Source organism: Pyxicephalus adspersus, chromosome Z, assembly GCF_032062135.1.
Source record: "Pyxicephalus adspersus chromosome Z, UCB_Pads_2.0, whole genome shotgun sequence".
In the NCBI taxonomy this organism is placed as follows: Eukaryota; Metazoa; Chordata; class Amphibia; order Anura; family Pyxicephalidae; genus Pyxicephalus; species Pyxicephalus adspersus.
In genome coordinates this window covers 17,000,649-17,023,676 of record NC_092871.1, presented here as the reverse complement: position 1 = coordinate 17,023,676, position 23,028 = coordinate 17,000,649, and the positions used below count along the sequence as shown (strand labels likewise).

Below are 23,028 nucleotides of genomic sequence, written 5' to 3'. Positions count from 1 at the left end.
AGTAATTAGTGGGGGTAATTAGCCCCTGATGACCACCATCAAATGGGAGTTCTGCCTTCCATGTATTAAGTAACCTGTCAGACGCCATAATTCTATTATAAAAAGCAGCCAGGGTTCCTATTGGCTGCTGGTTGTTAAGGGTCTTACAAAGCCTCTGGCCACGTAAACAACCTGCTAGGAGTCAGTTGTTACCATGGAAACTGCTTTCATGTTTGCCGCTCACAAACACAGATATTATTTTGTGAACTTGGCACAAGGTGAACCCCCTAGAGTTCACCACAAGCTCAAATTGCAATGTCGAACTTTATCCCTAAAAACAGTCCAAACATAAAAAACCCAACCTGCTCTGTGCAGCAGGTGTCCATCTCACATCATTAATTCAGATGTGTTGCTTATTGTAGTGTCTGGTATAAACATGTCTAAGCTATGTGATCTAGCTAAAGCATATTGGTATTGAAGTTTTTACAGAAAATATGACACCACAAGCATGTAAAATAGCTGAAATTCCTACACTGTACCTCAGGCATTTGGTATTTTTTTCCATTTGCATGTTTGCTTAAATAGGTTGTGTACATGGTAGGTGCATTTTTTTCTGTGGGCAGAGCTCTGTGGGACAGGCACATATTCCTTGCAGGAATGGTGCAGGTTGGGATGCAATGTAAGACTGTGAATAGGATTCACGATAATAAAAGTCTGCAGGTATGGTCAGGACAATAAATCACAACATGCTGAACTACATGGGGCAATATGATTGGTCTTTGTCAAATTGACAAACTTGTTCATGAGAATTTGTGCACCGGAAACTTTAGAAAAATTCAGAATACAAACTGCAGGGCCTATTTAGTTATTTGCATTACAGTTACACATGCTAATGCACAATACATACCTTGCCATGTCCTGGTGCCATTCATTTTGATGTTCTAAGGCAACGCACAAGAGAGGACTAGAAGAAATTAGCTTGGGAGTCAAATACAACCAAGTGGTCCCTGCGTGATATTGGGTGAAGTGGAGGGGGGTAGATGTGGATGGTTAAAAGTAGGTTGGATATGGTTTGCTAATGTTAATGCTTTCTATTGCCCTCCATACTATGTCACAGCTTTGTAGTGTTCCATACCATGTTTTAAACTTTACCTGTCCATCATAGTGCGCCCCACTTTCCACTGCCCCTAAAGTGTGCTGCAGATTTAGTTTGAAGGACTGTTTCGCAGTAAATGGTAGATCGCAAGGTTGAGACAGCCAGAATGTATGGAGAGAGGTTAAGTCAGACCAGTGAGGGTCAGCCAGGGTACAGAAGGGGCAGCAAGGTTTCTTTTTTAACATTTAAATTTTAATATTTGTGGCCACTGTAATAGAAATTAGTGTCTAAAGCAGACTTTCCTCTTGCTCCGTTGCCAGTGTCAATATCCTCACCCAGTCTTTTGCCATCTAGATTGGCCAGGCCAGAATGATGCAAGGAGGAGTTCATTAATTTCCAGTAGCTCGGTATACATTCAACACAGGATTGTTAACAAGTAGATAAGTTTGTTTTATTACAGAAGGAATATATATTGTACGTAGGAAATACCTTCTACCATAAAAAGCCATCACTCACCTCTTGCTATAGTCAATTCAAAAAGTTCTGATTTTCCATAATTTCATGTCTCAGTAAAAATAGTTATCAGAACAAATAAAAGACTAAATCACTTCAGCAGGAACAGAGACAATAACAATTTACATAATAATGAAACTAAAAGCTATAAACAACACTGTCCTTTTTTTGTTCAAATCTTTTATCTGCAGTGGCTACTACTGGCTGTATACAGTTGAAACGACCACTTATAGAGGAGAATCGCTATGGACCGTGCACCGTTAAAAACATTGGTGATGTGTAAATCATAATTATGTTTACAGTGTGCAAGATGGCGAGAAGGATCAACCTAAAGTGTATTCTGGCAAGATGGAGACAAACATCCTACCTCAAAAAATCACCTTGTTGTTTATATGTGCTGTTAATGTATTCATGTTCATGGATATTTGCCCCTGCTAAATCAGACAACTATTTTAATATAATAAATATGATTATAATGAAAATGCAAGACTGATGCAATTCCTGATCTCTCCATGTGTGTGTATGTTTGCATATATAGTGAAATATTCTGAATCAGTGTTTTCCCCAGTGTTTGCTAGGGGTTCCTTGAGCAGTTTGTTCCTATCAGGTCAGTTTAGGTGACACCAATGATCTTTTTAGCTATCTGTAAATGTGGCAGCCTTCCCACTGGTCATCAATGTAAGCGCCGTTCTTCTTACTGACCATTATGCTAATATACTGTGAGCTGTGGACATAATAAATATAGAAGGGGTTCACTGAAGACCTGAAAGCTATTTCAGGAGTTTCATCGAAGTCAAAAAGTTCAAAAAACTGTTCTAGAGGATAGGGATTGCTCAACATGCATAAATTTTATACAGATAGATTACACACCAGTTAAGGTTTTTGGAATATAAAAATCCTATTTGCAGCATAATAGAAAAAAATGTCTTTAACATAGGAGTGTTTAGTTTTGCAAAGAAAGAAGCTTTCCTTCAGCTAACAAACTGACCACAATTATGCCTTAACAGCAAACCAAGTGTCTTGTGATGTAGGGATATACAAGCCTAGGGTAATAACCTACCCCAGCACACCTCTAGGCTCTTAGTCTCCAGACAGACCAAACACACAGCAGATAACCTCTCTAGGCTCTGTGGTAGGTACACCTGCCCTTAATACAACCCTCTCATCAGCCTGGGATGTCTGGGTAGCCTACATCTCCAGGTACTGTAACCCCCCCTCTGTGTCCCTAAAAGAGACAAGACTGAAGGGTATATACCATTCCTTCAGTACCCATTCCAGTACCCATTATATATATGTGTGTGTATGTGTGTGTATAGAGATGCAGTTTACTCTAATGCTGGTTTCACACCTCTATGTTGCCACAATGCATGTTAGCACAGGGTCATTAAAAACTGGAAAAACACCTGGGCTGCAGTGGACCATAACATATATGCAGGGCATCATGGACCTCTGTACTACAAAATGTGCACACTTGGTAATGCACAGTGCCAGGAACGTTAGAAGAGACCCCAAAGGATGATAGAAATGCACTTAATTAAATGCTACCGGTATATCCAAAACTCATTCATTTAAAGGATAACCACCAGAACTTTCTGTATACTTTTTTCAGTGAATAGTTTTGATGCCAACTGATCAGCATGACAGCTAGCATTTCCAAAAATGATATTACCTTTGGCATTACCAATTGGCATTGATACCCCCTAAAAAGGACAAAGCACTGGGAGCAAAGTTTGGCGTCCAGACTCAAAGCATCATTATTTTTCTTTACTGATGTCAATCTTCAGTCTGACCGATATGTTCAGATTGATTGCAAACTGTAGTGGTTGGAATTTCACTGTTATTCAGAATGTTTGCTTTGCACTCTTGGTGGGATGAAGGTCCCATAAAACAGGTACAAAAATAGAATACCCAAAGGGACTCTGGCCTGGAATGTGTGTGTATTTACATACAGACTTAGATGTATGGAATGTGATCCATAATGATTAACTGGACAATTTGTGATTACTTGAAGCAGAATTTTTATCAGATTAGTTCAATGTTTCTCAACCAGGGCTCCTCCAGAGGTTGCTAGGGGTTTTTGGAACAATGAGCAATTTGTAACCATAAAGCTACGTACACACGTGCAAAGGTTCTTGCCTGATAATCGGCTCAGGGCCAATATCGGGCGAGAATCTGGCATGTGTACAGCGCCCATCATGCATCATCCAAACGACCGTCCTGGCAGATCCACGGACGATGGACAACGAACGATCCTAATGAAAGTGAAGGGGGAGAGCGCGCAGGGGGGTGCTGCTTTGTCGTTCTCCCCCTCCCCTCTCAATAGAGCAGAACGGTGCTGTATGTACAGCACTCATTCGTGCATCATGCAGTCTAATCTTTCAGGATCCTTTCCAACGACAATTATTGCACGTGTGTATGTAGCCTTAGGTTAATGACCCCAAAATGAGGGTGATATTCTTCCCAATGGCTAGAAATGTAGAGGCGTTCTTCCCACTGACCACCATACTAATGTACTGCTCATGTAATGTAGTGGTAATTATAGGTTCCCTAACTTATTTTTAGGGTTCTTCAAGTTGAAAAGGTTGAGAAACACTAGATTAGTTGTTGAGGTACTCATCAGTAAATAAATTGTTTCACATTAGAAGATGGATAAATAAATTGCATATAACAAAGTGATACATTGACTGGACGTGAGAATTCAGTACAATTCTCACCTCCAGTCAATGTATCACTTTTTAAATATGATCTTGCATATTTACAATATACTCAATTCTCACCGCCAGTCAATGTATCACTTTCTTAAATGCAATTTATTTATGTCTTCTAATGTGAAAGACTGTTCTTACTGATGCTTACCACTATCTATGTTACTTTCAGTATATTACATGCCTTTGCAAACGTGCAGTTACCCCCAAAAAAGCGTATCGGTCGAAACGCGTCGGTACGACAGTTACACATATGCAAACTGTTTACCTGCATGACTGTTACTGGACTGTTGGGATAATATATGTCCCACTAATCACATATGTACTAGTTGTGAACTGTCTAGTGCTATGATTTATGTGTACATGTATACTAACATCTGGTTATGCTGTAAATAATTGTTTATTGTGTTTTGAGAAGTTATTAATAATACAATACTACTTGCCTAAAAAAAAAAAAAAAAAAAACTGCTCCCTTTGTGTTCACTATCTATCTCATATTTTTGGGGTTGGCAGATACCTATTTAGTTTCAAACGAATTTTGACACCACTACTACACCAGTTAGTTCTCTGATGAAAAAAAAAACATATGTAACCCCAAAATTTTCAGATTCTGCTTTGAGCCTAAACCAAAAAAGTGTATAAGGTCAACAAAACTGAACAACCTTAATTCTTTCAATACAGTTCAGATGAGATCCTGCAACCCCTCTGAGCAGACACTAGATGGTGCTTTTGAAATTGAGAAAATGCACCATAAAAACAGGGGTAATGTTAAATCTTTTCCTAGCTTACTATGAGATCTACTACAAGCTTTTATAGTGCTAAATTCCCTTTGTCAAGCATACTACAAATTAAACATGATGTGTTAAAAGCCTTTTTAGCTACTGTTGGTTGGTGTGTCTGACAAAAGTGTCTCAAGAATGCTTGACCAAGGCATGTCTGCCTTGGATGGGAAGGGCTTGCAGACATGCATACAGTTGTTCCCCGGTCTGGTCATAAAAGACCAGATTGGATAAACATTCTCTGTTGTCTGTAGAGCCCATAAATTGAAGCATCGTGCTTGACAGAGTGTCTTGAAACTTTGACATTGGGATAAAAAAAAAAAACAGGAACTCTATATCAAAACATAGCCGCTTCCTGGTATAGCCTGATATAGCCAAAGGACATTTAAATCTACCCACAGACATACCAGCCACCCAGTTTGGCTCCAATCTTCTCCTCCATGGACCCAGCTAAATGGTGTAATATCTATGTTTATGTTATCCATGTTATGATGCCAAAACGAAACTGTTTATAGAGAGTGCCAGGCCCTAACTTTCTAGAGCACCCAAACGTCCATTCAGGCCAAAGGCAATGGGTAAAAGTTCCTAGAGTAAAGGTTTATATGCTATATAACTTCTTTGCCTCCCAGACACATCATTGTCCTAACACATTGTGATGGGAAAAAGTCTCTACCATGTATTAAAATTGCATCATAGTTATTCAGTCCCTTTGGTTTTATTGCTTATGTCTATGATGTAATAATGGTGCATAATGGAGGAGCTTTTTTAACCGATTACACCGCCAGCAGATGTCTTGTGCATCCAGATCAAGGTTCACAGGTTGCATAATCCCATAGATGGTAGAAAAGCAATGTGTGTTATTCTCAGGCCTTTTTGTAGAGAAAAAGGAGTGAAATTCTGAGGACTCAAAGTGGTTTACAGAAGAGATGGTTTTAAACCAATGTTGGGTCATTATTTTAAGGTCTTACTGGGGATGGGGAATAAGGCTGGGTTTCAGTTGGAGGACTATGTGGGTGCTGTTTTGAGATCCTGTGGAAGGGGAGTAGGAACTTAGATGCAATCTTAGACAAAGGATAAGATGGTGTTCTTACGCCTTGGAGGGGAGATAGGAGCACTGATGTGGGGTTTTGATGAGGGCATGGGAGTGCTGTTCCGAGGTCCTGATGAGAGACAGGAATGCTGTTTTGACATCTCAGAAGACATATTGGAGGAATGTTTTAGGGTCTTAGAAGAAGAATATGAGCTCTGTTCGGGGGCTTGCGTGAAGGGTTAGGTGCTCTATTTTGAGGTTTTGGTAGGGGAATAAGAGTGCTGATCTGGAATTTTAGTACAGAGAAAGGATACTTTGGGGTCTTACTAGGAGGATAGTATTATCCTGTGTGTTTTGGCGGGGGAATAGGAGAGCTGTTGTGTAGTTTTGGTAGAGGGAGAAGAGTGAAGTTTTGGAGTCTTGATGAGCATTGTGGGGTCTCAGTGTAAAGGACTGAAGCCATGTTTTAGATCTTGTGGAATGGAGGACTGGATTTATTATGTGGTTCCTGGGAGGTTGAAAAGAGTGATGTTCTGGGGTCCCTGTTTTGGGGATAGGCGTGGGGTTTCAATAGTGGAGATAGGAATGATGTTCTAGGGTTTTAACGATAGGAATGTAAGAGATGTTGTTGGACGCTATGGAATGAGGGGCTAGATATTTCACGTGTTGTCTGTGATGTGGGGGTTTACGAGTGATATTCTGGGGTCTAAGTGAAAAGGTGAACTAGGAAGATTCAGTAGTCTGGGGTGTTAGTAATAATCTGGGGTCCATGTGGGGGGGTATATGAGTGATATATTGGGGTCTCCATGGAAGAAATGGTAGTGGTGTTTTGGGATTTCAGGGCAAGGGATGGGAACAATGTGTTAGGATCCTATGGAATAGAGGAAAGATATATTATGAGGTTTCAGTGGGATGATAGAAGTGATGTTCTGGGGTCTCAGTGAAATGGAGGAAAGATATATTATGTGCGCTGGGGGTGAAAAGAGCTGTGGTGAGGTGTAATGAGGGGGTTCCGTGGAATGTAGAAATATATTCTGGGGTCTGTATGGGAGTTCTGGCACCTGGTGGGGTGTAATGAGGGGGTTCCGTGGAATGTAGAAATATATTCTGGGGTCTCTATGGGAGTTCTGGCACCTGGTGAGGTGTAATGAGGGGTTCTGTGGAATGAAGGGATATATTCTGGGGTTCCAATGGGAGTTTTGGCTCCTGGTGAGGTATAATGGGGGTTCTGTGGAATGGGGAGGTATATTTGGGGTCTCTGTGGGAGTTCTGGCTCCTGGTATGGTGTAATGAGGGGGTTCTGTGGAATACAGGGATATTTTTTGGGGTCTCTATGGGAGTTCTGGCTCCTGGTAGGGTGAATGGGGGGGCTCTCAGTGGGGATGACAGACATTTGGGGAGGGGTGTGGGTGACATAGTATCGTTGTACGGGAGTATCAGCCGAAATACACCGGTACATCCAGTAGTGAGCATAAAAGGGCGGGAACAGCCTGCTCAGGGCGGATGACACGGGTGTGTCAGAAACGTCAGAGGGCGTCTCCCGCTCCTCCTCTCGGAATCTGTGAATTGCCGCTCAGGAGAACCCACAGGGCACAAGCGGTTTAGGAGCGGCAAACTCCCTCTCTCCTTTTTATTGGACAGCTCGCTGGTTGGGGGCGGGTGTCTGTCAGCTTGCTGGCTTCCTATTAGCTGTCGCGGTTGAGGTGAGCAAGTAGACGCTGTGGTGGCGGAGGACGTGAAGCGCGCATGCGCACTCGGCGCCGATCCCAGGAGAGGAGAGGAACCCGCTGCTTCCACACGGGAGACAGAAGCCCGCTGTTACTAGCCGCTGCAACTCCCTGATAACCAGACTCTCCGGGCCGCCATGGTGGACTATCACATGACTGGCGGAGGGGCGCAGCCCATGATGTCTCAGGACGGAAGGTACATGGAGCAGGAGGACGACTGGGACCGGGACCTGCTACTCGACCCGGCCTGGGAGAAGCAGCAGCGCAAGGTGAGCCGTCATACAGTCTCTGGGCTTAGTGTATGGGGCTGAATTGGTTGCCTATGGTAACCTTACACCTGGCTTCATTAGAATGATGCAACCCAGGTGAGAAGGCATTGTGAATGTTCACTTCTTCCCTATAGGCGTGTATAGCATTCCATGCACACCCCTTACAGCTTCCCCACAGCTTCCCTCCACCTGGATCAGCCGGGCTCCCTATACCTAGAGCTATAAAACAAGCCAGGTAACCCACAGCAACCACAAACTACATACTAAACTTTCCCCATTTATTCTGCATTCACTACCAACCCTGTGTATGGATCTTCCCCACCTGCTGCAACCCTTCTCATTATATGGGGCAGCTCTTCTCATTTCCAGGGACACTCCCTGCCTTACAATGTCCCTGGAAATGCTGATCTCTTCCCTGGGGTACAGCCCATGTATTCCCAGTGCATGCTGTGTGTAAGGATCAGCAACCCAGGCAGACAATTACTAACAATGTATCCAAGTCATAGTTTCATTGAAGCAGTCCAAACAAAGTGAGAATTAAATCAAAGATATCCAAGTGAATGCTATAGTATATGTTTGTATTTTATTTGTGTGTGTAGTAGTAGTAATAATTTTATATATATATATATATATATATATATATATATTAGTATTCTCCCTCCTATGTTACTATACACATCCCAAACAGTCATATTTCTAAACAATGTATTCCTGTGTTATATATTTTTATTTTATGTTTCATATAAGCAGCCCAAACAATGTTGGAATTACATCCAAGATATCCATGTGATATATATATATATATATATATATATATATATTAGTATTTATTTATTCTCCCTCCTGTGTTTATTATGCACAGCCCAAACAAAGTGACATAACATAAATAATACATTTTATTTATTTCGGTAGCCCAAGCAAAGTAATCATTATAAGCAATGTATTAATGTGATCTATAGTATTTATTCAATCTGAGCAGTCCAAACAAGGAGACAATTACAGCCATGATATCAATGTCATCGATAGTATTTTTATTTATCTTTTATGTTTAATATGCGTAATATTTTGGCACTATATAAATCCTGTTTGATAATAATGGTATTGGTAGCAGAGCAAAGAACCTGGTATAAACATTGTAGCCATGTAATTTATATCATCCAGTTGTCTTGTATGTTTAATATGTAAAGCCCCAGCAAAGTGACAATTATAAACATGATATCCAAGTGATCTATAGCATCCATGTGCTAACTGTGTTTAATATAAGCAGCCCAAGCACAGTGACTATTATAAACAAGCTATCCATGTGAAATGCCATTCACTGGACCTCTATGTTTAACATGAGCAACCCATGCAAAGTGACCATTATAAACAACCCATCCATATGATATATATCCTCATAGAGCCACAGTACTGATTGGGAGTATGTAGAAAGCCAGACAACTTTTTCTCTCTCTCCACCTTTACCTGTTCCTAAGGAATCACTACCTCACTTACTGGCTCATATTTCTTTTAAGTGCCAGGATGCCTGCAATTGTTAAACCTACCCCACTGAGATGTCCACCAGTGGTTACCTTATTATATTGACGTGCATTTGATACTGCACTATTATTACCCCAACACTAAGCATCTTTGATACCTCTACCTTTTCCCTGAAGAAGCAGATCTGCAAAACGTGGTGGGATATTTGAAAAACTTTTATTATTGTTAAGTTTAGATGATTAGGGAACCATCTTAAAGTGACTTTTACAAACAAGATACTCATGTGATACAACCCTTTATATGGTTATTAGAAGCAGACAAAGCAACAGTAATTATTGCAAACAAGCCATTAATTAGTGTTATAGAGAACTTGGTCTTCCTTTGAGACAATACTGGGCAGAGCTGCTGGATCATTTCATTTTAATGATCCTGAAGACTTTGTAACTTTGTGTCTCAGTATCTTTTATAACTTTAGTAGGAGGCACATCACCTGACACAAGGATGTGGTAAAATAGCATCAAGTTAAACATTAATTCGGCAGTAGCCGGCTGGTGTATCACGTAGAGAATGCACAGAGAAATAAATGCAAGACAGGAAATTATAAAAATAAAAAAGTTGTAAAAATCATATTTAATAAAGCACTGTGGGTGGATGATTGAGATAAATAGCAGTTAATTGATGTATTTACAGAAATGACTAGTCACAATTGGCAGTTTTATAAAATCTCACATTTACATATTCAGATTGCATTATTCTGGTTTGACTTTTTCAATACCAGCAAATACATATTCATAGAGTATGGGTTGGGTGCGCTCTCATTGCAAGGTGAGGCACCTGCAATTCATTGCACAACCTTGTTATTTGGAATGTGTAGATTTCTCAACACTCAAGTATTGTCTATCTTGTACATCTACAAGGTTATCATGTTGGTGATAATCCCCCATGCCACCCTGGTAGTATGAATGCTTGTCAGATCTTGCCCCCTGACTTGTCCCTTATCTCCTGGATGCTCTATCTTTGGAGACTGCCGCAAAGATTCTACAAGCTTTACTTATCTATCCACCTGTAAATTGTCTGCTTGTTGGCATGAAGAGATAGGGACTTGCTAGGGGTTGTATTGATGTCATGCTGGATGTATATGCTAGGTGACTCTTCTCTGGGTGTCAGAGTACTGGAGGGTGTGGCAGGAGATCAGTGAGATAGAACTGAAGAGTCACGCATATAAAATGCAAGTTACATGTTTAGTAGGGCTGTCAGGGGTGGCATTTAATCCCAGGGTGGGAGTTAGTCAGTGTTGCCAAGCTGTCAGTCATTGATGTGGACTGTAAAGATGAGTGTACATTGTAACAATTATGCCATTTTTGAATGGCCTTTGAGCAGCCTTCTCACTGCTTTGCAATTTGGGCTGGGCTGCTCTAAGGTTTTTTTTTACAACTGTCAGGGCGTTAATACCCGGTAAGGGAGAAAGTTGTCGTGGCACTCTGCATTATTTAGTTCAGTCAGGACAATGCCTGAAAAGTGCTTGGAGTCCTACTTTACCTGATCATGCCTTGTTTTATGCCGAATGTATTTGGAATACGTCATTAAACCCAACACATCCTGACTGCATGTACTTTATGCCATTTGTTATCCCTGTCGGTTGCACAAATCCCTACATTTTATTTTTGGAATTTTTATGTTTTGAATATTGATTGAAGGGATATGGCCAGCTTTCAGCAAACAATGATTACTTACAGCAATTTCTTCAGCATGCTTGCAATCTTGTGTGACTGAGCCAAGTCCCTTTTCTGTGTGCTTTTTTCCAAACTAATATACAGCGCTGCGTAATATGTTGGTGCTCTATAAATAAAAATACTAATAGTAGCCTTGCTAGTGCTAACGGATGCTGGGTCCCATTGGTGCTTATCTCTAAATGTCTGTAAAATCTCCAATTTCTTAGCTTAGGGGTGCCTATAGACCTCAGATAACGATGGCTGGACATGCATGTGTGATTTGGCTGCCCAAATGTGACTGCTATGCTCTATGGAGCGTCATGTTTGTTTCTATGGAGACCACACAACTGAACTTTCTAGCTTTATAGACATCAGAAATTTGCCAGCAGAACTAAAAAATGTGCAGAATATGCAACCTTCATCTCACGTCTTAAGGGGAAACGGTCTTAAAATCAATATATTATTATTATCAATAAACAGGATTTATAGTGCCAACATATTATGCAGCGCCATATGACAGATACAGACCATGACACAGGAGGAGGAGAGGACCCTGCCCCGAAGAGCTTACAATCACAATTTCCTTTAGATTTAAGAGCTTACAATCTAATATATATATATATATATATATATATATATATATATATATATATATATATATATATATATATATATAATCTCATGTACTTCTAACCTAGTTGTCTTGCTGTCATTGCTTTAGCAAATGGAACACATGGAGTATTGACTTTATCCTGTTTTCTATACAAGTCACCAGGAAAATGAGAAAACTTTCATTTTCTAAAGAAATCATTGTGTATTTCTTTTATAAAGGGTTTACTTTTAAGGCTTCTGATGGATGAATATCAGAGCTAGCCACTTGGCCTGTTTGCTTTGTTGCCCAATCTTCCATATAAATTAATGTCTTTCAATGTAGGGCAAAGCACTGACCTCTGCAACAACTTAGATTTAATTTTCCTTTTATTCACTGCCGCTATTTTCACTACTAAAAAACACCATTTATTAATTCAATTGGAGCTTGCACACAGCGGAGGTCTCCTTGCTCCTATGTGATCCTGCTCGGCCAGTCACCACAAAGTATCATGAGGTAAATGTCTTTTCTCCTGACAATACACAGGACAGCTCAGTATCAAAGGGTAGCTGGGTATATGTAGAGGGGATGAACCTGTTGCTTTGTCCTGCATACGCACATAAGTTCACATAAGGTCCCAGTGACAGCAGACTTGTACATTTGCACCAAATATGCAGCTTATGTATTCAGCTGTAGGGAATTCTATGGCTATTACTCTGCCCGCTATGCATGAATAGTTTGAGTTTTTGGAATACATTTTTCTTGCAAGGGGCTGTGGTTAAAATACTTTGCTAGATCCTGCTATGAGGATTCCTTTACCTGGGATATGGTAACTAATACCTTGGAACTACCTCTTTTTTAGACTACTATGTTTAGTCTGTGGGTAGTTAAAAGTTCAGGCTACTTGTGATGTTTTATTAGTTCTTCAAAAGGGTTCTAATTTCTTATATACAGTCACTCCTTTGACAGAAGACTGACTTCATCATAGGCTCCAAGCCGCATATGTGTTTGCAAGACCACTGCCTTAAAAAAACTTGGTTTGGCTAGTGTGTTGGAGCCATCGTTTGTACAGGTGACAATTGTCCCCTTGTTAGGATTGGGGGGAAAAAGTATGTGGGTTTTTTTCAGCTGAATAAATACACCCACCACTGTGTATTCTGCTTTTTTCTTCTTCTTTCAGATGCTTGTGAATAACTTCTTTAAGACTTTGTATTCTGTGGTTGAAGTCTGTGAACTCTCTGTGTAATGCACACAATTGTGTGTCTTTTCTTACGTATCTGCTTTCTTCTGGGCAGTGAACAGTTTAGTGTGTCCAAACCTGGTTTGCCAGTTGTAAGTGAAACCAGTGACCTATTAACTGTGAGCCTGGAAATCTTTCATGTTTGTGCTTTAAATCCCCCTGGCTGGGCACAGGCCTCCCTCCCATGTGAAAGGCCTCTTTATGGGGACTCTCTAAGTGCAGCACAGTTGCCTTTTTGTGGCAGACAATAACCACAGATAAGGGTACACTGTGTTCAAATGCTGACCAGACCTGCTGTATCAGATTCAGGGCTCTTGTCCACATGGATCTGCAACGTTCACGCTTGTTTGGTACTGCAAGTCTGGTCTATGTGCTAAAAAAAACAAAACGTTACACTCTCGTCATCTTTGTAAGAAGGACCAATGTTATCATTTAAGGAACCTTTGATTTAGAAAAAGCGGGAGCTTGTGCAAACTTCAGCCAATATGTTAAAAGAACTACAAGTCTTAGCCATTACAAGTTTTTTGGGCTGTATAAATAGCGCCTGATTGAGCTTGTATTACTACATACTGAGCAGATATTACGTTATGTAAAACTTAATGTAATGTACAGTGGGGTGTTATATGTTGGTCCTAAATAAATCCTCTTTATTAATAATAATTACAGGAAAAAAAACACAAAATGCCTGCCTAACCGTTGCATTAGTTTTTTTTTTTTTTTTAATTAAATTTAGGGTTTGATTTAATTTCCAAGTCGGATGTAGGCTTACCTCCCTCAATGCTTTGATTGATCTATAGAGAGGAGGTGGATACATTTTGATATGGTATCAGGTAAAGGTGAAATTTGCCTGCAACTGGTAGGTAATAAACCAAGTTTTGGTCAGGCATTTGAAAAAAGAATGGTCCGGTCACAACCATTGTAGAAATTATTGCTTGTGTTCCTGGTCATGAAATGTATGGAGGATGCAAATACAAGCCGCCATGTTTTGGATCAGCAAGATTGTCGGTGTAGCAGCCAGGTGGCTACCATTCTCAGAAGTAAGTTTGTAGGTTCTCATCCTATTTTCAGGCCGTGGATTTAGAAACGGTAGTTATAAAAACATAATTTGTACTCCTTTCAAAAAGAATCCACAGAACTAATCAAACATTTACACATCGCTTTGGGGAAATATACTAAGTAGCCGATTAGAATTTGAAGAGAGGAGGGTTTGCCCTGTATGGAGTTGTAAATGTCACATATTCTAAAAAACTAAACCAAAGTTTTAGGTAATAGAAAACCAGTCATTGCTTTTTAGTTAGTAGAAAACTTGGGCTTGTACTTTTAACCTTCCAGCCCTTTTAATGATTAACATTGTCTTAGCAAGGCCTACTCAGGTGGGGAAAAGGTTAATGAGTATATATTTGCCAAGTTGTGCAAGCAGAAATTGTTTAACTCCTGGTCTGCCAGCCAATGCAATATGGAGAAATAAGTTTGGGTGTATGGTGTTTAAGGGAAAGACCTTCCCCCTATAGTCACACGTGGGGCTTTGTCAAAATACCCGCAGTGGTCTGTGTGAACCAGGTCACGTGACTAGGGTCTAGGAATTCTTAATGGGCGGCTTGTCAGATCCTATCACAAATCACTCAGGCGCGATTTGTTTCTTTTTTTTTTTTTTCTAGTTTTATACAAACTAGACAATAATATAACCTCAGTTCTGGTAGTATGAAGTTTTGGAATATGTACCTGCTTATCACCTAAAGGGGGAATTTGCAAAGCTTGACACTTCTTGTATGAGCACACATGTTTTTTATGATGTGTTGTAACCCAACAGGAGACACCTAATTAGTGCTGAAAACACTTGTTTGAGATTCCAGTGCAGCAGAGTCACCATGTTGTCATCTGATAAAGCTGGGAACACACTGGATTTCTGGCAGATGAACAGGTATTTTTATGTTCTTTAGGAATATTCACCCACAAATACACCTGAACTATAAACTGGATGTTTCAATTCTTGTGCTTCAGTTTTGTAAATTGACATTGTTTATAGCAGCGGTCTCCAACCAGTGGTCCGCTCAGACCTGCCATGGGGGATCGGGCGAGCTCTGGCATCATGACATCACTATGGGGGAAGTTTCTTCTTCTGAGTGACACACAGCTCCCAGCGCAGGTGTGGTCCAGATTCCATGCATTTAGTTGTTTGTAGGTCCAAAAAGGTTGGCGACCACTGGTTTATAGGATTCTTTTTTTCCTCTTTGTATTTTTTTATAAAGTAAACCGAACAGAAAACCTGTATTAGGGTCCAGTTTCCAGGGGTGTCAGTGCCATTTTTCTCTACCTTTTTGTATTTTTTGATACTGTGTCAGGAACAAGAGTCACCAAGACCAAGTGGAGATACAGAGATGAATAAAAAGCAAATGAATGATCTAACCCCTTAGTATGTAAAAACTAAAATAAATTACATAAACTTAAATTCTTCAGTAACTGAGACAAACTGGAGCATTAGCTTGGAAAGGACCTATCCTGGTTATAAAAGCTGCTGAGAAGATACAGGTTTAAGATTTAGCAAAGGATAATACTAAAATGTTCTCCCGTGATGTCAGGTTTTATATGCCTGGATCATAGTAATAAGATGAACATCTGTTTAGCAGTATGTTAGGTGTTTGCTCCATGAGGCCCAGCCCCTGAAGTGTATTGGATCTCCTGCCATTGGCAAGGTGCATTCATGTGCTAAGCAGTATTAACTTTATTCTGCAAAACTTCAAGTTCTGTTCGGTGTATGTGTGTTTTTTGATAGTTCCCTCGGGTTGCTGGACAAGAATCTCAGCTATGCATTTTTTTTCTTTTGAAACAGCCAAGCAAAAAAAATGTGTGCGCCCTTTGCTTGTTTTCCCAAACCTCAACAAACCAGAGATCCAACCCATGCCAGCAAGATGCATTTCCAGTTTTTTTTTTTTTGTTTTACTTCCAGCAAGACTGCTGCCTTATCACTATAATTAGCATTTCTCAGGCTGGAAAAGGAGAGCGCAAGAAAAAGGGGGGACATTTTGCTTAGCACCCTATCACTGCTTTTACAAACCTGGCTGCAACATGCTCTTCCTTTTCTGTTATTGCTGTGGGTGTAATGTTGGTGTTTGCTTCAACTTGTGGCTGGACACAAGCCAGGAAAGAAACACAAGATGTATTTAGAGGCTGCATTGTGTTAATAGCCCAGTGTTGAAGCCAGAACGTTGTAGTGAGGAATGCTGCAGACCCCGGAAGCTATGATGTTACACAGTGTCATTCAGTGTCTGCTAGTACACAATATATTTGTGTGTGTGTATAGATGCATTTTAAGCATTAAATTCCCCTTTACCTTTTTACCCCAATAAAAAAATAACTATAAACACCTTATCGCAAAGAAAATGAAAGGCTGCCATTCTTAACTTTTGACTTCTAAAACTTGATTGACCCAACACAAGCATTTCATGGTAGAGATCAGCATAATGTCAGTAGGACAGCCAGGTAGATAGCATTTTGGTTTGTCCTCAGCACCAATCAACATGTTTCTATTCAATGTGTTCACATACCTGTCCGATGTAAAAAGCCCTAATCCTCTTACAATAACCACTATTATTTTACTTTACACTAGTTCTCAGGGAGCTACTTTACGTTCAGTTAAACTGAGGAAGTGCAGCTTCACTTCCTCATTGCTTGGCGATTCATGGAAGCTGCCACAAGGGCAAAACCTGTGAAATGAAATTTGGCCAAACCCAGCTGATTTAATTCCAGGACAATGATGCACCTGTTAGCCATCATTGTGGATGAGGTGGTTGCCTTGGAACTAGTATTCGCCTTGTAAGTCAGTCAGTGCCAGAGTCCAGCAGACAGGTATTTAATCCCTGACATTTTTGATATGTCTGTTCCAGAGCTCAGTGTACTGCATCATCCATTGAATTTTCCTAGTAATATATTCTTGACATTGCCCTTTATGGCACCTCGTACACAGCTGGACTTTAAATCCTACTGCTGATGTCCAGGCCTTAGTGTAAAGATGATTTAACTAATTGTCATCTATTTTATGTTGGTTTATTAAAACTTAACAGCATCTTAAGCCTAAGAAATTGCATTTAAATGTTTTCTGCTCTGGCGGGGTCATTTCATAGCCCTTTCTTGCCAGTCCTAGTTAAAGCAAGATGGTTATGAGCTGCAAACTTTATAGAGCCAGGCAGCCTGTAGAGTTGATTTTTTTATAGACAGTATGAAGTTCTGTACCCTGTCCTTTGCATTTTGATGCACCTACTAGTTCTTGAATGGTGCGTACATTTTTTTAAATATGGAAGGCTTCACAGCTTTATGTAGAGACATTGTCTATAGCAGCCTTCAGCAACTTTTTAACATGGAGGCACCCCTGAACTAACCTAGGAATCCTTACTATAATTACAGCTCACCCTATATTTGTTTGATAGTGGGAAGAATGTCATCCTTACAAATAGCTATAAAGATCATTGGTGTCACTTACACTGACCTGAGAAGCACAAATTGCTCATTCTGGGGAAACCTAGCAACCTCTGGAGGAATTCTGGTTGAGAAACACTGATCTATATCATCCAGACAGTGGCTTGTCTTTATGTGCTTTCATGTTTTAGACTGCCTTGGAATGAATGATCCTAAAGGTTGGTTGCCAGATTTATTGGCTTCATTGGCCTTTCCTTACATCAGGCTTATTTTATTCATGATTAACCAAAATGTAAAGCATCCATTTTTCTTACTAAAGTATTATCAGAAGAGTTAATTGGAATGGTAGATTTTAAAGCCCCAACTCCCCTCGACTCATGCACTCAAACCAGAATGCAGCATTCCGACATCTCCTAAGACTATAAATCCATAATAAGAAATTCCTGTTAACATACCAGGTAAATGACCCGGCATATTGCTTGTTGAGGATCTAGTGGTTTTATAGATTACAAGTCTGACATGAGAATATATAGAATACATTTACTCCACTCTGGGCTAATGGCATTCTCTCAATTCTAGATATAATGCTTATGAATATACCAACCTGTTGCAAACCTATACAGGCCAATGTTCCTACAGCTAGATGACTGGCGATCAGGAAACCCTTTTATATTGAAAAGTGCTGTTAACTTGTCAGAACCAGGATGGTGTTTCACGATTTTATTTTGAGTAGTCATTACTTTTAGAACGCCATTCTTATTGCAATACAGGTTAGTATTGTTGTATACTAAATAGATTTTACTTGGAAGGTGATAGAAACCATCCTGTATTGACCCTATATTATCATCTGAGCTTCCCGGTCCTGGTCTTATAATATTTGTGTGAGTTCTTTATTTTTACCTTGTTTGTTTAAATTAACAATAAGCCTGTGCTGTAATAAAACTTCTTGTTGGTCTTATTTTTGTCATTTTACAAATATTTGCCAAGTCCGAAATGTTTACACCACTTTTTCTCAACCAGGGTTCCTCCAGAGCAGCGGTCGCCAATCGGTGGTCTGTGGCTTTGGCCGATGCGTCCCCCAGTGGGGTCAGGATAGGGATCCCGCTGGGGGGGCGCATCGGCCAAAGCAGAGGACCATGTGTCTGGTATTGATCACAGGCTCAGGGCGGTGGGTGGGTTCTGGCATCTATGGGGGAAGTTTCTTCCCCTTTGTGACACGCGGCTCCCTGCGTATCCGTGATCCGTATACGGTGAATTTAGTGATCTGTCCGAAATGTTGGCTCCAGAGGAACTATGATCCGTTTGTCCCTTCATGTCCGTTTATGTGACACCAATGATCTTTTTGGCTGTCTGTAAGGGTGACATTCTTCTCAATGGTCAGCAATCTAAAAGGCATTCTTCCTACTGACCACCATCCTATTATTCTGCAAGCCATGGATATAGTAATTATAGTAGGGGGTTCCCTGAAGACCTGAAAGTTATTTCAAGGGAGATTCCCCATGCTAAAAGAATCAAGAAAAGCTGTCTACAATTCCCCATTAGTAGGATTTTCTGCCTCCATAGGCTCGGGCCCATAAACCCAGCCTTGTCATGAAGCAAAGTTTGACCAGTGGAAGTATTTTCTCTCCCTGTCCAGTGCACCCCTGGAAATGCTAATTCTGTGTGCTGGGTTGCCTATTATAGTTGATGTTTAGACATCTTTTTATTTAGGGCTTGGAATCCAGTATTCTCGGTGCCTGTATCTCTGCAGTGCAATCCAGACAGGTTGGTGGTGTGGACCTTGTCAAGCTTTCGCAACTGCTATTCATGATATGCGGGTGGTAGATAGATAACATGCTAAAGTTCCTTGCCTCGTGTGCTGACAGGTTAGACCAGCTTTATCCAGCCATGCTTACTGTAAAGATTTAGCTTGTCTACACTTCTCCATTATGAAATTTCTGTTGGTTTCATCTCTCAGGAATTGTAGTTTTCCATGTTTGGTAACCTTTGTCCCTACCGTGCATGATTTGTTATACACTGTCACATTCCCTCTCTGCCGGCTGTGCCATTGCCAGGCAGCTGTGTTGTAATGAGAGGAAATGTAGAAACTGATGGAGTTCCTTTATTCACTTTACCGACCTGGCTGCTTTTTTTTAACTTACAGTAAGTAAAACTTTCTGCAGACCTGGAAAGTCCATAAAGAGAGCTTAATCCCTTTTTTTAGAGGCATGGGGGGCAGGGAATGCGGTTTTACCAGCCCCAGGCTTGGTGTGCATTCAGACCTTGCCAGTTACATAGCTGCACTCTTCAAGCCTTTTTTTTTCCAGGGTGTGGCAAGTAAGGAGAGCCGTTCCAATGACTGTGGATGGCTACTTAGCACTCTGTTTCCGCTCAGTTTATTGCATTTTCTTTCCCGACGCCTCTAATTTGCACTTAACGTGTAAAACCCTCAGCTGTGAGTCAGTGTTTTCAGTTTCATTTATTTATAGCTGAGGGGTGGGGAGACCCTCGTTTAACTTTGCGTGATGCCAAGCCTCCCTGTGATATTTAAAAAGGGATTTCGTTGAATATATTCTACTGTGTGGATCATAAAACATTTTATACTTTGATGTCTTTATACAGGAATGCAATAAAACTCCATTGTCCTGGGTACCCCTCCCTAAATTTGCTTCTTCTTTCTAGTTGTAGTTACTTAATGGGATCTCGTATTAAATTTTCTCCGGATGAAAATAAGTTTTTTTTTTTTTTATTATGATAAACCTTCTGTTAAACAACTTTTTAATTTATCCAAACAAGGACTTTATTGGATTTCCCAAACTGCAATGCATCGTGGTCAAATCATAAGGGGGCACGGTGCAAGTGATTGTATGGCATGAGAACCTCGTACTGAATTCATTGTGGGCCTGATTGCCTCTCTTCCTTACTGTCTGTTTAGTATCTTTATGTGCTGTCACATAAGTGACCCTGTGGGTTTTCTTTTTCCTTTTCTTTTTCCCCTCTACCTGAAGCTAAAGGTTTGTGAAGGGGTAGAGATGCTGGGCCAGCACAAAGAGCTATTGGAGAAGAATGCTGTAATGTGCATGGAGTGAGGCGACTTTGCTAAGGAATTGACTTTATCTCAAGTAGTCAACTTTTGTAGCACATTGCGAAATAATCTATGGAAAGGAAAAACTACATGTTCACATTTAAGTTGTCTCTTTTTTCTGTGCTTTCCCTGCAAGATCCTAATTTGGTGATGGTGTCAGGATAAAACTTTTTGTTCATGCTACCTTTTTTTAATTGAGCATTATGACAAGTCATTAACAGACTGTTCAAGATGCCTGGCTCCTCACTCTCCAGTTTGGGTCAAATTGCTATGTATGGGCTAAGTCAAGGGTGTCAACTCAAATACACAGTGGGACAAATTAAAAAAACGTAGACAAAGTCGTGGGCCAAAGTTTAGTTTTGAAACTAAAATAGCACTGGTACTACAATTCCCTGCGTCAAGAAAACAGTCCACTGCAAAGCTTAATGTTATAGTGGCTGGAACTCCCTCTTCACTGAAAAAGCACAGCTAATACAAATCCCTCCGTCTATAAAACAGTCAAATGCGGAGCCACGCATAGGCAGAGAGGCCGCTGGTCTACAGAGATGAGTGATGCTGCTACTACAATTTTTGGCATTACTTGCGTCTATAAAACAGTCCCATGCCGAGTCACGCATAGGCAGAGAGGCCGCTGGTCTATAGACACGAGTGATGTCGGGAATTGTAGTAGCGGCGATATTTCAATGCAGCAGCGGCCTAAGTGGTTGATTGACAGAAATCACTTATGTAATTTGTGTGTGTATCAGACCCTTAAGCCATATGATTTTGCATCCTTGTGCTATCGTGTGCTTTTAATCTTGGCATACAGTCGCTTATCTCAACAGGCTCTCTCCAGTTCTTGTGATTAGAGAGGTCTGCTGTTCCTCCACTGACATTTTACTGTTGCTGTATAACACAAAATTGGCACATTCAGGGTACAGAAGGGAATGGCCTTAGTAGAATGTCCAGGATACGTATTCAATGATGAAATTAGAAATGTAATTTCTAAGAAAGTATGGGCTCACTTAGGTACTAATATTATTTAACATTGGTCTGGAACTTGTTACATACTGACAGATCATTAAGCTTTATAACATGGAGGAACCCTTAAAATAACTTTCTGGTCTTCGGGGAACCCCCTTCTATGATTACTATATTCACAGCCCACAGTATACTACACTATTACAATATAATAGTGTGGTGGTCAGTCGGAAGAATGTAATCAATACAGATAGCCAAAAAGTTCATTGGTGTCACACTTACCTGACCTGAAGCACAAACTGTTCATTGCTCCAGGTACCCCAAACAACCCCTGGAGGAACTTTAGGGTTCAATAGAACCCTGGTTGGGAAGCACTGCTCTGGACAATACCAATTATAGATTTCATCATTGACATTAAAAAAGGTGCTGCCACACTGAAGATCCATTGGCCCCAACCTATGGTAGAACATTCCCACGCTTGATTTACCTGTGTTGCATGGTATTCAACCAGACTAATGCTGGTAATACTCGAGGCAAATTCTGACTGATTGTAAACACCTGTATGTGATTTCTGCCATTAATATCTGCTCTCTACAACGTCTGATCCTTTTACTGGTTAGGGAGAGAGCTTTAGGTGAGGCTGGATTGCTAGAAACCTAAACATATACATATGCAAAACCAAAGAAAAACTTGTTTAGTGTTAGTTTTAATTTTTACCAGAACACACAAATCCTAGAATGCATAAAGCAGTGATTTTTTATTGAGCTTGCAGGTGCTGCTGTATTGTTGTGGGCCCTGTTTGGTTGTGTATGTAAATGGGATATTGCAGCTGAATTTCAAACAGGCGTGGGTTTGGCTTTCTCGCATATCGTCCTTGCTTTTTTACCAAGTAAGGACATGTTGGTGTTAGAGCCTCTCCCTTTGTGAGACAGGTAGTATAATGACTTTGCACAGCGAGCTGACATGTAGCCCTGCATATACAGTTGACTTTCACACCTCCTGCAACAGATCACTATCGCATTAACCTCACAAGTGTGCTATGTGTCCTCTGGCCTAGAATGTGCAGAATGTTTCGATTATGTGGTTAAACAAGATCGTAAAGCTTGCACCGGACTGCCAGACTGTGCATAGTTCTAGAACTTCTCTGACTAGTCTTTGTGAAAACTTCAACTATGTGTTGTATCCTGTGCTCTACATAGGATAGAAAAAACTTGCTTTATGATGGCATCAATGGTTTGTCACTGCAGCAGATTTGTAAATGAAAGTATTGACATTTGATTATAGTAAGGGTTTTACTGTGCTGAACCAATGCAGAATTTTTACAGCATGTGGTTTGTTTATGGGTGTTGAATTGGGAGATATTTTGTTTGGCCCATTGCTGTCGCATTCCCTCAGGAAATTGAAGCATATTCCTGAAACAGCACAAACAAGGTGTGATGGATGCCCAGCGTGCAGGGATCAGACGTCATGTTG

At 40.5% G+C, this 23,028-nt stretch overlaps 2 protein-coding genes across 5 annotated transcripts in view; both read left to right on the top strand.

Moving 5' to 3' along the window:
* Positions 1 to 2,070, top strand: part of LOC140343697 (calpain-9-like) — a 25,234-nt gene extending 23,164 nt beyond the window's left edge. Inside the window, exon 20 of the mRNA XM_072430536.1 lies at positions 1,780 to 2,070. Within this exon, the coding sequence (XP_072286637.1) occupies positions 1,780 to 1,806 (27 nt within the window). The 3' untranslated portion in view covers positions 1,807 to 2,070. The remainder of the gene's footprint in view (positions 1 to 1,779) is intronic.
* Positions 2,071 to 7,766: 5,696 nt separating this feature from the next.
* Positions 7,767 to 23,028, top strand: part of ACTN4 (actinin alpha 4) — a 47,807-nt gene continuing 32,545 nt past the window's right edge. Inside the window, exon 1 of one of the 4 annotated variants that reach the window (XM_072431278.1) lies at positions 7,767 to 8,098. In XM_072431278.1, the coding sequence (XP_072287379.1) occupies positions 7,967 to 8,098 (132 nt within the window). In that variant the 5' untranslated portion in view covers positions 7,767 to 7,966. The remainder of the gene's footprint in view (positions 8,099 to 23,028) is intronic. The other 3 variants (XM_072431277.1, XM_072431276.1, XM_072431275.1) reach the window with 3 other exon arrangements.